Source organism: Myotis nattereri, assembly GCF_964212035.1.
Source record: "Myotis nattereri genome assembly, chromosome: 7".
Classification (NCBI taxonomy): Eukaryota; Metazoa; Chordata; class Mammalia; order Chiroptera; family Vespertilionidae; genus Myotis; species Myotis nattereri.
The window spans coordinates 68,411,561-68,426,229 of NC_138082.1; the positions used below are offsets into that span (position 1 = coordinate 68,411,561).

Genomic DNA, 14,669 nt, shown 5'->3' on the forward strand with positions numbered 1-14,669 from the left:
AGGGAGAGCAGCATATAAATGGCAAAAATGGATTGGCTGTTTACTCTTTTCTTAATGTCATAGAATATCATCATTATAGTGTCATGAGGAAAGGACTTGGGCTTTCTGATTGGTATTTTTTTCTCCAATGTAAGAAGTGTTTTGTATGTGTGTGTGTGTGTGTGTGCGCGCGCCATTTCTTTCTTTTAAAATGCCACACCCTACTTCTGATAGACTTAGGCAGTTTAAATGTTTCAAGGGTTAAAATCTGTGATTGTACTTGTGCAAACGCGTTAATAGATGCATTCACCCAGGCACCCATGTAAGATCTTTGTCTGCATGTCCGTTCACCCACCATCTTTTGGCAAACACATGGTCACTGCCACGAAGGACCTCTGCTTGTTTCAGAGTAAGAACCTTCAGTGTTGGGGCCCTGCTCCTGCCGCTCCCGAGGACTCACTCTCTGGTTCCCCTTCCTAATGTGCAAAACTGGCTGTGTTCACCTCACTTGCTTGTGAGCATCTGTGGTGTCGGGATGACCGATGCAGTTTTCTGGGAGTCTTGCTAAAATGGGCAAATAACATACTCTCTTTATCTTTCAACAAACTCTAGCATAATGGCAAAAATCCCTTTTAACGAAGTGTTTTTTTAACCTCATGTTTATGTGTCTCAAGCAGTGTTTTCTAAAACAAAACTAAGCACAGCTTAAGCATTTGAACTGTTCTTTAATGTGCTGTAATGACATTTGGTTTAAATCTTATATTTAAAACTCAGCTTCCTTCTTTTGCGTGTACCTAATGGGTATCATCTTTCTTCCAGGTTGTGCTTTAAGAAGACCACAGGGAAGAACACATTTTCTTCTTGCCACAAAAGTTGCAATAGAAGTAAGTGGGGGAGCTGCCAGGATATGTCTGTCTCCACAAAACAAGCAGAACAAATTTCCATGAATCAAAGCCACTAAGTATAGTTTTCAGGGATGGTAGGACATAGTTACTCTCCCTAGAAAAATACCCCAAATGCAGGCACACCCATTGGCCGCTAGCAAAATGCTCCAGTAAACGCCAGTTCAAACCTGTGCATTTCACTGTTCTTACTGAGCTATTAAAGGGGTGGAAAACTTCTATAGCTATAATCTTTTTTCCCCCCTTTTCTATTTTTCAACCTCCCACATGCTCGGTGTTCAGTTCTGCGTACTGATTCTCTTGAATCTACAGCAGCACCTACACATACTGCCTCCACAGTTTGCAGATAACTCATGATTCAGGCCCATAAGAAACATCTGTAACTATATGGCATAATACGTGCTCTAGATTAATCATGGAAAAGGGTAGAGTAATGAAGAATCAGAAAGCTACCCCCCCCCCCCCCGCTAATGTCAAAGTTGCTTTGTTTGAGGTTTAGATTAGTGAAATATTCTTTAGAGTGTTTTTTTCCATCCTGTCACTTGAGGAAATATCTCAGGTCATTTTTACAAGCATCTTTTAGAGACCTTTTAAGAATAGACAGTGCATATACACCTTAGCATGATTAGGTCAGAGGAAATAAAGCAAGATGGTAGATATCTGTGATGTGATCTAGTAAGCCAATGAATGTTAAGCTGCTTTTATTCTCTCTTTCTTGAAACCTTTTGATATCATTTTCAAAACTGCCTTTTATTGCTCTCTCTAGTTACTTTCTAGAAGCTTCTCTCATTTGAAGGATTAATGGCTACCGTTTTGTTAAACTTGGAGTGTGATTAGAGTTGAAGCCTCTCTCCAGCTGGCCTGAAAAAAATTGAGCCTCTGCATAGCTCAGCCTCTGAGCTTCCTTCTTAGCCACAAAACCAGTGGCGCCTTTAAAATCATATTTGCAGTGCAAGCTGCTGTTGAGGAATGGGTAACACCCACTGTTTACCAGTTGCATGTGTGTCTCTATCTTTCTAACCCGTCCTTGGTGGATAGGAGGTCGTGATTAAAAATTACTGATTTTAAAATGCTGGATGTTATGAAGATATTCTTTCTCCTTAAGTAAGGTGATTTATAGTCATAATGGGAGGAGCAAAATACCTTATTACTGATCATAAGCTACTGTGCCACAATTTTATCTTCACGCCTCTGTGGTTAGGTCTGGTGTCCCCACTTTAGGGAAGGTGCGACTGAGGCCCACAAAGTGAGGTAACTTGTCCAAGGTCATTCAGCTAGAAAGTGATGGAGCCGAGCTCCAAATTTGTATCTCCCTGACCCCGGGTTTATGCCTTTTCCATCCAAGGAACACTGTTTTGCAGATAATTATAATATGTTTGTATACTTGTCCTCCAAACTGCTCCTCGGGAGACTGAGAGATCAAGAAATAAGCTTTTATTCACTTCTGGCACTTTTTTGAGAACCATTTGAGACTTTTTGCTTTGGAATGCAATTTAAGAGGCATGGCTTTGTCTGAGCAAGGTGAAGTACAGTTTTACTAGTGAAGATCACCCCTGCATTGTTTAGACTAATTTTATGGAACAAAATTATTAGGAAAAGGAATATGCCATTTTTAAGTGGTGTTTTCTTTAGTCATAAAGGGAAATTCACACCTATGGAATATTTTTTATTTTATTTTTAAAAAATGTTTTTATTTACTTTTTAGAAAGAGGAAGGGAGAGGGATATATAGAGAGAAACATCAGTTGGCTGACTCCTGCATGCCCCCTAGTGGGGAGTGAGCCCCCAACCTGGGCATGTGCCTTGACTGGGAATCAAACCGTGACCTTCTGGTTCATAGGTGGATGGTCAACCACTGAGCACACTGTCCAGGCTGGTGTATTTTTTAAAGCAATATTTTTCTTCCTTACTTCCAATAGGAAATAGCATATACATTGAAATGTATATAAAAGTTTTTATATTCTTACATATATTTTTATTTCACTAGCACATTAACAAAAGTGATACTATTCAAATAAAAATTTCTTGCTAACCAGTTCTCTGTGATGAAAAATTTACCATGTTTTTAATGATAACATTATCCCTCAGATTTGTTAAGGAAAGGTTGTAGAAACCTTGTTGATTCACTGGCATATAGCTTTACTTCATTTTGTTGGTCTTTCTTTGGGAGTGGGCTATATACAATTGTGAGGAAGTGGTCAACGTATGTCTACTGTCTTAAGAAATTGTATCCTAAGATTTATAACACTAGAGAATTGAGATTTGAATATGAATGTGCTCTCTTATAAATATGGGTTCATTGAGGGTAGTGATAGCTGCTGAATTTAAAAATGGATTAACATGAGAATTACAGAATCAGAGACTATCTGAACTGGCAGGGCCTTACCCATGAAGGGCTCTTGGAGAAGAAGACAGTCCAAGACTCAATACAGCTCTAGGCCAAGCCAGTCTGGAGTTTACTGAGTCCGATCAAAGCTGTTTCAACTAGGAAGTAGTGACCACAGCAGGAGAGGGGCTTATACTTCCTAAGGTAGGAGGGAAACTGAGTCCTTCTGGAAGTAATCTTAGGGCATGAAGAAAACAAACCAGAAAAAGAAAACATCCTTCATGTCCTCTTACTAACATGAATGATGCAATCATATTGATTGCAAAAATACCAACCTTAAGTGCTATATGCTTTGTTAAATAGTGGGACACATGTATTTCTTATAAAATAATGCATCTATAAATTATTTGTACTTACTGGGTATAATATCTTAAGTTATTTGTATTTAAAAAATCTTTCTACACATACACATATATTTGAAAGATGCATTTTTTTGCTTATTATCTAGAATCTGAGACGGGTTGAAGGGCCAATGAGTATTCTCCTCATTGAAGCATTCTATGGAGGGTCCCATAAACAGCTGGTGGACCTGCTCCAAGAAGAATTGGAAGACTGTGTCCTTTACACTCTTCCCGCAAAGAAGTGGCATTGGAGAGCGCGGACATCGGCTTTGTACTTCTCTCAGCATATTCCCGTCAGTGAGCATTACAGGTAATCAGCCTGCAGGCTGCATCTCCAGCCTTTTTCTAATGTCCCTGTGTAAGGATGGTGCTTCTCTATCGGAGTCCGTGAGGTGTCCTCCGGCTGGAACTGGTTAGTATGACACCAGTACAGACAGCAGAGAGCAGGGGGGCACTTTGCACTCCCAGGGACCCTCCTCCATGGGAAAGTGCCCACATTTAGAACCTACACGCCTCTTCTCCTCTGTCTTGCGATTGTCCCACATGCACGCATGTGGGTCTGGATGACACTTTTTGGCCGAGAGAATTGGTCTTGAGCTCTGTTTTATTTTTTTGGCTCCATAACCTCCAATGCCTGTTTCAGTGAATATGCTGTTTTAGTTGAGTTTATTGTGTCTGCTTTATGCTAGGAACTAAGGTTTCAAAGATGGATATGACCAAAGTCCGTGCCCTTCGAGGCTTGAAGGACTATTGAGATAGAGATAGACATGTGCATGAAGTGAAAGTATGGAAAATGGAGAAGTTGGTTTTAACTGTGACAAACTGGAGGTGGCTTTTTATAGTTGGGAGCCTTTGTTTAATCTTGAAGGATGAGTGGATCCGGAGACCTCACTAATGGATTCCGATTCTCACTAATAGGGGCATCTATTAGAAGGTCTTATGGGTAGATAAAAATGCTGTGGTACATTTACACAATGGAATGCTACTCAGCCATAAAAAGGAAGAAACTTTACCCTTTGCCACAGCATGGATGGACCTGGAGAACAATGTGCTAAGTGAAATGAGCCAGTCAGAGAAAGACAAGTGCCATATGATTTCACTCATATGTGGAATCTAATGGACAAACTGAACTGCCAAGCAAAATAGAGACAGACTCATAGAAAGCAGGCAGACAGCTCTGGTGGTGGTGGTGGTGGTGGTGGTGAGGTGCTGGGGAGTACAGGGATTGAGCAAAACAGAAACAGAGAACTCAAACATGGACAACAGTGTGGCGATTGCAGTGGGGGAAAGGGAGGTAGAGGTGGAAGATGGTATAGAGGGGATAAATGGTGATGGAAAAAATAAATATATTTAAAAAAGAAAGTCTTATGGGACATATTGAAAAGACGGATGAGAAATACTGATTATAGTCCTAGGAGGAATAAGTAGAATGGAATCCCCTTGGACATTTCTACCTCTTTATTCTGTTTGTATGCACTGCCGAGTAGCTCTTGATTGTTAAGTTAGTGAAGATTATCCTGCTGTGGGTTACATATCTGATGTTCTTGCCACCCTGGGCAGGATGGCATGGGTTTAGCAGGAGTGGAAGTGCCAGGCTGATAAAGAATGGAGTTAGCAGACAGGTTTTTAGAGAAAGGGCATGATGCCGGCTGCAGTGCCCACCTTGGCCTCTGTAACCGTACCCCTGCTGTGCGTGAGGTGGAGCAGTCACAGGGAGACAGGAGCCTGAAATTTAAATGTAGGTTGCTATGCTTAGTAGTGATTTGAAGAGTTCAGAGAACAACGCTTTTGGTGAATAAAAACCGTGCATCATCTCTGAGAATTCAGGTTGCAGATGGAATAGTTGTGAGCACTCTAGTCACATTGCTCGCGATTCTAAAGGTAAAACATGGTTTGGTGGCATATTAAGAATTTTGTATTTTTCTAATCTAAACTGTATTTTTCCTTACATAATTTAATGTTTTGTATTCTCATATGACTACTAGTAAGTGAATATTGTTGATTCACTAATAGTATGAGACATATCAATGAATGAATCCATATAAAAGTTTTAAAGGCAATGATAAGACTATTGCTGTATTAAAATCTGACTGTTTATAGTTGCTTTCCCATCTCATTTAATTGTTTTTGCTGCACTGGTTGTGTTTGTAGTACTTGAGGTCAAGTAATCTGGCTGACTTTATGGTGGCACGTTTTCATTTAACATTACCATTTGATATAATAAATTTCTACAGTGACTTGAACATTGAAATGAACCAATGCTGTATCTGCTATCAGATTTCATTTTGATTATACAGTTTTTCAGAATGAGAGGATTGTATTACAAATACATGTATGTAGATGGCAGGCAAACCAACACTTCTCTGCCCACTCCCTCTTAGGCCTGAAGCATTTGAGGATAAACCTCACACTGCTGTTTGAAGCAGGCTTACGTGGGAAGTAGATTTCTGAGAGATCGTGATGTCGCCAGAACCTCCAGGTCCCCACCGTGGTATCTGATCTTTCAGGGTCAGCCATATAAGCCATGTAGTTAGCTCTGTTAATCTAATCAGACTTCACTAAGAGAGAGAGCTCACCAGTTTAACTTACCGTTATATTTGACCAATGATAACGTGTAACTCTTTACCAAATAGCTCTTTCAAATACTTTTGGACAGATAGCAGCAGCTTGAAAACTTACAGTAAGTTAAAAAATATGTTCACTCAATCCTACATTGAGGTGCTAGAGCAGGGGTGGGCAAACTTTTTGACTCGAGGGCTGCAATGGGTTCTTAAACTGGACCGGAGGGCCAGAACAAAAGCATGGATGGAGTGTTTGTGTGAACTAATATAAATTCAAAGTAAACATCATTACATAAAAGGGTACGGTCTTTTTTTTTTTTTTTTTTTTCGTTTTATTCATTTCAAACGGGCCGGATCCGGCCCGCGGGCCGTAGTTTGCCCACGGCTGTGCTAGAGTAATCTTTTAAAAATATATATATATATATTTATTGATTTTAGAGAGGAAGGGAGAGGGAGAGAGAGATAGAAACATCAGTGATGAGAGGGAATCATTGACTGGCTACCTCATGCACTCCCCCCACTGGGGACTGAGCTTGCAACCCGGGCATGTGCCCTTGGCCAGAATCAAACCCGGGACCCTTCAGTCCACAGGCTGACGCTCTATCTACTGAGCCAAACCAGCCAGGGCTAGAGTAATCTTCTATTACCCCAGGTCGATCTGATCTCTGCGGAGACTTTTAAAGGTATGAAAGGTTTTTGTTTTCCAGTTACTTTTTCTTTGTACATTTGGGAAATGAAACCATCAAAATTCATAAAGAAAAAAATGAATAAGCACTAATCTTGCCTACTATGCGAAATCACTGTGAACCAGTAGGAATGTGTCTGATGAGAAAGGCCTTGAGTGCAGGCACACATGTTATTTTCTAACTTCCGTACATGTAGTCACTGTTAGAAGCTTGTTATGTGGAAAATATGTTATTACTAAAAGGATAAATGCTTCAGCTTAATTCATCAGTTTGGGTCTACTTCATCTTGACAGCTGAAAGGATGCGTCTTGCTCCACGTTTGGTGCTGTATAATATTATTATAGATTACAAAAGCTCCGGACATTATTTTTCTCAGAAGTAGTGGGTAATTATTCTAACTTCTAGGTTATATGAAAGCCTTGCCCTCTGGAAACTGCAAAATGAAGAAGGATGTTTTTGGGGATATGCCTTAATTTTGTATTCTGAAATGTATGTCATTTGTTCTAGGGTCAACCTTTCTATTTTATTAAAATTAACTAGAGGCCTGGTGCACAAAATTCATGCATGGGTAGGGTCCCTGGGCCTGGCCGGCAATCAGGGCTGATCGGGCTTTCTGGCTGCTGGCCAGAGCCTTACTTCGTTTCGTGCTGCCCCCTGGTGGTCAGCACACGTCATAGCGAGCAGTCGAACTCCTGGTCGGTTGAACTCCCGAGGGGACAATTTGCATATCAGCCTTTTATTATATAGGACTAGAGGCCTGTTGCATGAAAAGATTCATGCAATAGGCCTTCCCTTCCCCTGGCTGTCGGCACCGGTTTTCCTCCGGCACCCGGGACCCAGGCCTTCGCTCCGGCCGGAGCCGCCTTCAAGCCTTCGCTGATCCGGCCAGAGCCGCCTTCAAGCCTTCGATGCTCCGCCGGAGCCGCCTTCAGTCTTCGCTCTGCCGCTTCGTGCCTACGTATGCAAATTAACTGCCATCTTTTTGGCGGTTAATTTGCATATCACTCTGATTAGCCAATGGTGGGCATAGTGAAGGTATGGTCAATTTGCATCTTTATCTATTATATTATATTATTATACTATATTATATTATATTATATTATATTATATTATATTATATAGGATAGGATACCTAGACTAGGCATCAAAGACATTGTATTCATTTTTCTTTTCACGGTGCCTTTACTGAACTGACAGAATCACTGTTACTTAAAATTTCTTCACTCTCTGATGCCTACAGTTATGTACCCAGATTCCAGGAAGGAAGCATGACTGACCTATGTTGGTCATGATGATCCTGTTCTCTGCCAAATTTCCCAGCTCTCCTTGCAGCTAGTCAGTCACTAGGTTTTGGCAAATTCAATTTAAGTGTATGGCTTTTGGGTATACTTCCAACAAAGCCGCCTCTCCTTTCCCGCATTGGAGTGTGGCAGTGATGCCTGCAACCATGAGGTGACAAGATGAGGACAGGATGCCAGGGCTGCAGAGCGGCTGTAGAGGCTGGGAAGCACCTGGATGAGACTTCCGTCCTGAGCAGGACAGCTCTGGTCACCTGAAAACCCTGCGTTCTCAAACATCTAGACGTGCTTTTGAAATGCAACAGATTTCCTTTTAAGTCCATGGCTGAGCTAAGTCAGAGGGGACCTGAAGGGGGATCTGGAAATTAGATTGTAAACGGGCTTTGAAGCTGTGGTTGCCTCATTTTCATAAAAGGAACTGGTTAACTAAGTTATGGTACATTCTTGAAATGGAATATTGTGCAGCTTTCAGTGTACCCTCATGGGAACTTCTCCAAGATATACTAAGGGACAAGAGTAAGGTGCCAACGAGTGTTATTCGGTGCTATCTTTGGTACAAAGAAAGGAGGTTACAAGAACGAAACAACGGAAGGGTACCCTGGACATGAATAAAACTAGTTGCCTGAGGATCAGTGTAGCAGAAACTGTCAGGCCCCCACCCCCTTTTCCCACCCCTCCCCTTCCCCTGTGCCCTTGCCAGCCTCCTACTGCTAGCATCGGCATCAGGCTGTGAGCAGCCCGCCACAAATGATTCTGCCCCTCAGATGAAATCATTCTGAAGTGTGTGCAGGAGAGAACTCATTAACAAAGATTCCTAAAAAAGCCTGGAAGTCAGGAAATGCAAAAACATAATTCTAAATAACTCATGGGTCACAGAAGGAATCATAATGGATACTAAAAAATAGAACTGAATCATAATGAACATATTGTGTATCACAGAGTGGGTTGCATCTAAAGTGACAGTCACAGCCACATCATCGTTAATAACTCTATTTTTATTTTTTTTATTGTGATGGGCAGGGCCCCTCTGATTTGAATCTAGCAGTAGTGCTGGGATGGAAACTATAAGGGTAAAAATTAGTGAAATTGAAACAACCTATATAATCGAGATGAACAAACTCAAAGTAGTTATTTTGAAATAATAAAATAGGTAAACCACAGGCACGATTGATTTTTTTAAAACACACATGGTATTTGGTATTAGGGTGATGCTGACTTCATAGAATGAGCTTGGAAGTGTTCCTTCCTCTTGAATTTTTTGTAGTAGTCTGAGGAGGATAGGTTTTAGTTCTTCCTTGAATGTTTGGTAAAACTCCCCTGTGAAGCCGTCTGGTCCTGGGCTTTTGTTTGATGAAAGCTTTTTGATGACTGCTTCAATTTCTTCCATAGTTATTGGCCTGTTGAGATTTTTAGCTTCTTCCTGATTGAGTTTTGGAATGTTGTATTATTCTAGGAATTTGTTCATTTCCTCCAGGTTGTCTAGTTTGTTGGAGTAGAGCTGCCCATAGTATTTTTTAACAATCATTTGTATTTCTGTGGGGTCTGTTATTTCGCCTCTATCGTTTCTGATTTTGTTTATTTGGGTCCTCTCTCTTTGCTTCTTGGTGAGTCTGGCTAGAGGTTTGTCAATCTTGTTTATCCTTTCAAAGAACCAGCTCTTGGTTTCATTGATTTTCTGTATTGTTTTTTTGGTCTCTATGCCATTTATTTCTGCTCTAGTCTTTATTATCTCCTTCCTTCTACTCACTCTGGGGTTTTCTTGTTGCTCTCTTTCTAATTCTTTGAGTTGTAGAGTTAGCTGATTTACTACCATTTTTTCTTGTTTTTTGAGATAGGCCTGTAGAGCTATAAACTTCCCTCTCAGGACTGCTTTCATTGTGTCCCATAGGTTTTGGATTGTTGTGTTTTCATTGTCATTAGCTTCCAGGATGTTTTTAATTTCTTCTTTGATCTCATTGGTAACCCAATCAATATTTAATAACATGCTATTCAGCTTCCAGGTGTTTGAGTATTTTGGGTTGTTTTTATTGTAGTTTATTTCTAATATTATGCCATCGTGGTCTAAGAAGATGCTTTTTATGATTTCAATCTTCTTGAATTTGGGGATACTTTGCTTGTGACCCAATATGTGGTCTATTTTTGAATATGTCTTATGAGTAGAATGTATATTCCGTGGCTTTGGGGTGAAGTGTTCTGAAGATGTCTATTAAGTCCATCTGATCTAGTGAGTCATTTAGGATTGCTGTTTCTTTGCTGATTGTTTGTCTAGAGGACTTACCCAGTGCTGTCAGTGGTGTATTAAAGTCCCCTACTATGATTGTATTGTTGTCGATCTCTCCTTTGATATCTTCCAGGAGTTTTTTTATGAATTTGGGTGCTCCTGCATTGGGTGCATATATGTTTACCAGGGTTATATCTTCTTGTTATATTGATCCCTTTAGTATTATGAAGTGGCCTTTCTTATCTCTTGTTATGTCCTTCACTTTGAGGTCTATTTTGTCCGATATAAGTATTGCTACCCCAGCTTTCTTTTCCTTTCCATTTGCCTGAAAGATATTTTTCCATCCTTTCACTTTCAGTCTGTGTGAGTCCCTTCTAATGAGGTGGGTTTCTTGTAGACAGCAGATGTATGGGTCATGTTTTTTAACCATTCAGCCACTCAGAAACACCAATCAGAAAGGATATATGCACCCCTATGTTCATAGCAGCACAATTCACCATAGCTAAGGTCTGGAAACAGCCTAAGTGCCCATCAGTAGATGAATGGATTAGAAAACTGTGGTACATCTACACGATGGAATACTGTGCTGCTGTAAAAAGGAAGGAACTCTTACCATTTGCAACGGCATGGATGGAACTGGAGAGCATTATGCTAAGTGAAATAAGCCAGTCAATGAAGGAAAAATACCACATGATCTCACTCATTCATGGATAATAGAGATCATTATAAACTTTTGAACAATAATAGATACAGAGGCAGAGCTGCCTCAAACAGATTGTCAAACTGCAGCGGGAAGGCCGGGGAGGGTTGGGGGGCAGGAGGGAGGGGGGTAAGAGATCAACCAAAGGACTTGTATGCATGCATATAAGCATAACCAATGGACATAAGACACTGGGGGATAGGGGAGGCCAGGGGACTGTCAAGGGCGGGGGGAAAAAAAGGACACATGTAATAAATACCCTTTGTAATACTTTAAGTAATAAAAAAACATATATATTAAAAAAATAAAAAAAATAAAACGCACAATTAATTTTTAGAGTGAATAAACTGTAGCTACAGATATGACACAGATCAATAAAAAGGAGGAAATGCTCTGAATAGTTCTATGTTGATACATTTGAAAACTTATACAAAATGGATAATTTCTTAGAAAAACACAACTTACAAAATCTCACTCAAAATGAAATAGAAAAACCAAATAGAACTGGAGCCATGAAAAATGTGACTGCATGAGCTGAAAATGTCCCACTGAAAGCCAGAGGCTGGTCCGCACCACTGCTATGGTCCACACACACTCTCTCATCATTGATGTCTCTATCTCTCTCTTTTTCTCCCTTCCTCTCTGAAATCAATAAAAGAAAAGTAGTTTGGCTGGCGTGGCTCAGTGGTTGAGCACTGACCTGTGAACTAGGAGGTCACAATTTGGTTCCTGGACAGGGCACATGCCCGGGTTGTGGGCTTGATCCCCAGTGTGGGGCATGCAAGAGGCAGCCAATCAATGATTCTCTCTCATCATTGATGTTTCTACCTTTCTCTTTACCTATCCCTCCCTCTCTGAGATTACTAAAAATTTGTTTAAAAAAAGTAAATGATGACTTAAGAAATCGTAGGTAAGTGCAGTGTTGTTAGTCTTAACCAGGGCAATCATTTTACATCTCTACAGTAACCAGAATAAAATTTAATGGGATTAAATAATAGTAATAACAGCTAACATTGAACACTTACCATGTGGTAGACATTCTACAATTCTGGAAGTTAGATATTATTTTTCTGGTTCAACAGGGGAGGAATCTGAAACCTAGAGAGTCAAGTTTTTTACACTGGGTTACACAGATAGTTAGTGGTCAATATGTGATTTGAGCTCAAGTCTGGCCACCTGCAAGAGCCATTCTTTAAAAAAAAATTATATTGAATTTATTGGGGTGACATTGATTGATAAAATTATATAGGTGTCAGGTATACAATTCTATAGTGCGTCATGTGTATATTGTATTGTGTATTAACCACCCCAAGTCAAGTCTCCTTCCACCACCATATGTCCCCCCTCACCCTTCCTACCTTCCCCCACCTCCCCTTTTCTTCTGGTAATCACCATACTGTTGTCTGCTTATGAGTTTTGTGGGGATTTTTTTGCTAATCCCTTCTACTTTTTCACCCAGCTCCCCCAAACCCCTCCCCTCTGACAGTTGTCAGTCTGTTCTCCGTATCCATGAATCTGTTTCTATTTTGTTAGTTTATTTTATTCATTAGATTCCACTTATAAGTGAAATCATATAGTATTTGTCTTCCTCTCAGTGGCTTATTTCACTTAGCATAATACTCTCCAGATAGATCCACATTGTCACAAAAGGTAAGATTTCCTTCTTTTTTATGGCTGAGTAGTATTCCATTGTATAAATGTACCACTGCACAGGTAGGGTTCCTAGGCCTGGCTGGTGATCAGTGCCGATCTGTGGGGTGAGTGGGGGGGCAATCAGGGGCCCCCCGCTGACACCTGCCTTGGCCAGCTTGGTTCCGCCCGCTTGCCGGCCCCACCCCCACCGCCACCGCCGCTGGTTGCCTCCCTCTGCAGGGCGACCTGTGGGGCAATCAGGGGGCCCCCACTGGCATCCCCTTGGTTGGCCTGGGGCCTGCGGGCTGGGGGAACCTCCTGCGTTGAGTGTCTGCCCCCTGGTGGTCAGTGTGCATCATTCGCCATTTGGTCAATTTGCATATTAGGCTTTTATTATATAGGATACTAAGCTGTTTGGACATTTATGGCCTTGTAGTATAGCTTGATATCATGTAGTGTGATTCCTCCATCTTTGTTCTTCTTTTTCAAAATACAGTGAGGCCTTGACTTACGAGTGTCCCGACTAACAAGTTTTTCGAGATACGAGCCATCTCTCGGCCGATTTTTTGCTTTGAGTTGTGAGCTAAAATTCGGGTTACGAGCCAGATTCAGATACCCCACCGCTAGTTGGCACAGCGAACGTCACAGTGAATGCCACAACATCAGCCCAGCATCACGTGTCTCACTCATTCACTTTATGATTTGACATATGAGTAATTTGAGTTACGAGCTCCGTCACGGAACGAATTAAACTCGTAAGTCAAGGCCCCAATGTAGCTGTTGCTATTTGGGGTCTTCTGTGGTTCCCAAAAGATATTTTGGCATATCTTTTCTAGTTTTGTGAAATACGCCATTGGTATCTTAATAGGAATTGCATTGAATCTATAGATTGCTTTGGATAATAAGGACATTTTAATGATGTTAATTCTTCCTATCCATGAACACAGTATATGCTTCCACTTATTTGTACCTTCTTTACTTTCTTTCTTTAGTGTCTTATAATGTTCTGAATATAGGTCTTTTATATCCTCAGTTAAACTTATTCAAAGGTAGTTTGTTAATGCAATTATTAATGGGATTGTTTTCTTAGTTTTCCTATCTGATAGTTCATTATTGGTGTATAGAAATGCAACTGATATCTGGATATTTATTTTGTATCATTATACTTTACTGAATTAATTTATCAGTTCTAGTACTTTTTTGGTGAAATCTTTAGTGTTCTCTTTATACGGTATCATGTCATCTGCAAGCAATGGCAGTTTTTGCTTCTTCCTTTCTAATTTGGATGCCTTTTATTTCTTCTTCTTGTCTGATCACTGTGGCTAGGACTTCTAGTATTATGTTGAATAAGTGGTGACAGTGGACATCCCTGTCTTGTTCCTGATCTTAAGGCAAGCATGTCAGACCCGCGGCCGGCGGGTCATGTGACCCTCTGGCTGCGGGTTTGACATGCTTGTCTTAAGGGAAATGCTTTTAGTTTTTACCCTTTGTGTATGATGTTAGCTGTGGGTTGTTCATTCTTTTTAAGTTCATACACTATTTGCTCTTTTTAAGCCCATGCTGAAGCAGAGTAAACAAATAAAGTAAATTAAACCTCAGTACTCTTTTTAAAAAATATATATATTTTTATTGATTTTATAGAGAGGAAGGTAGAAGAATAGAGAGGACCTAAGTACTCCTGATTAAAATACATTACTAGATTTTACTATTAGAAGTGGGCGTGGTGCTTTTTGGAGTCCTGGGAAGTATTATAGTTATTGAATCTGTTGGAAGCTGGAATCTGGGAACCAGGAGCTTTTCTAGGTTTGTGAATCTTTTCTCATTTTCCCTCAGCACATTTCTCTAAATTTTCCACCATGGAAGTCACAAGTTATTTGAATTTTCTTCTTTTGAGGTTTTTCCTTAAGATCCAAATAAAATACTACATATGATGTCTTTAAAAAAATCACTGGGTAGCTTCATGG

General features: G+C 40.4%; 1 protein-coding gene across 2 annotated transcripts in view; it reads left to right on the plus strand.

Moving 5' to 3' along the window:
- The window catches only part of GTDC1 (glycosyltransferase like domain containing 1), a 361,495-nt gene that overhangs the window by 108,174 nt on the left and 238,652 nt on the right, over positions 1–14,669 (plus strand). For both annotated transcript variants that reach the window (XM_081095911.1, XM_081095910.1), the window contains exons 2-3: positions 799–863; positions 3,715–3,917. In XM_081095911.1, the coding sequence (XP_080952037.1) occupies positions 3,739–3,917 (179 nt within the window). In that variant the 5' untranslated portion in view covers positions 799–863; positions 3,715–3,738. The remainder of the gene's footprint in view (positions 1–798; positions 864–3,714; positions 3,918–14,669) is intronic.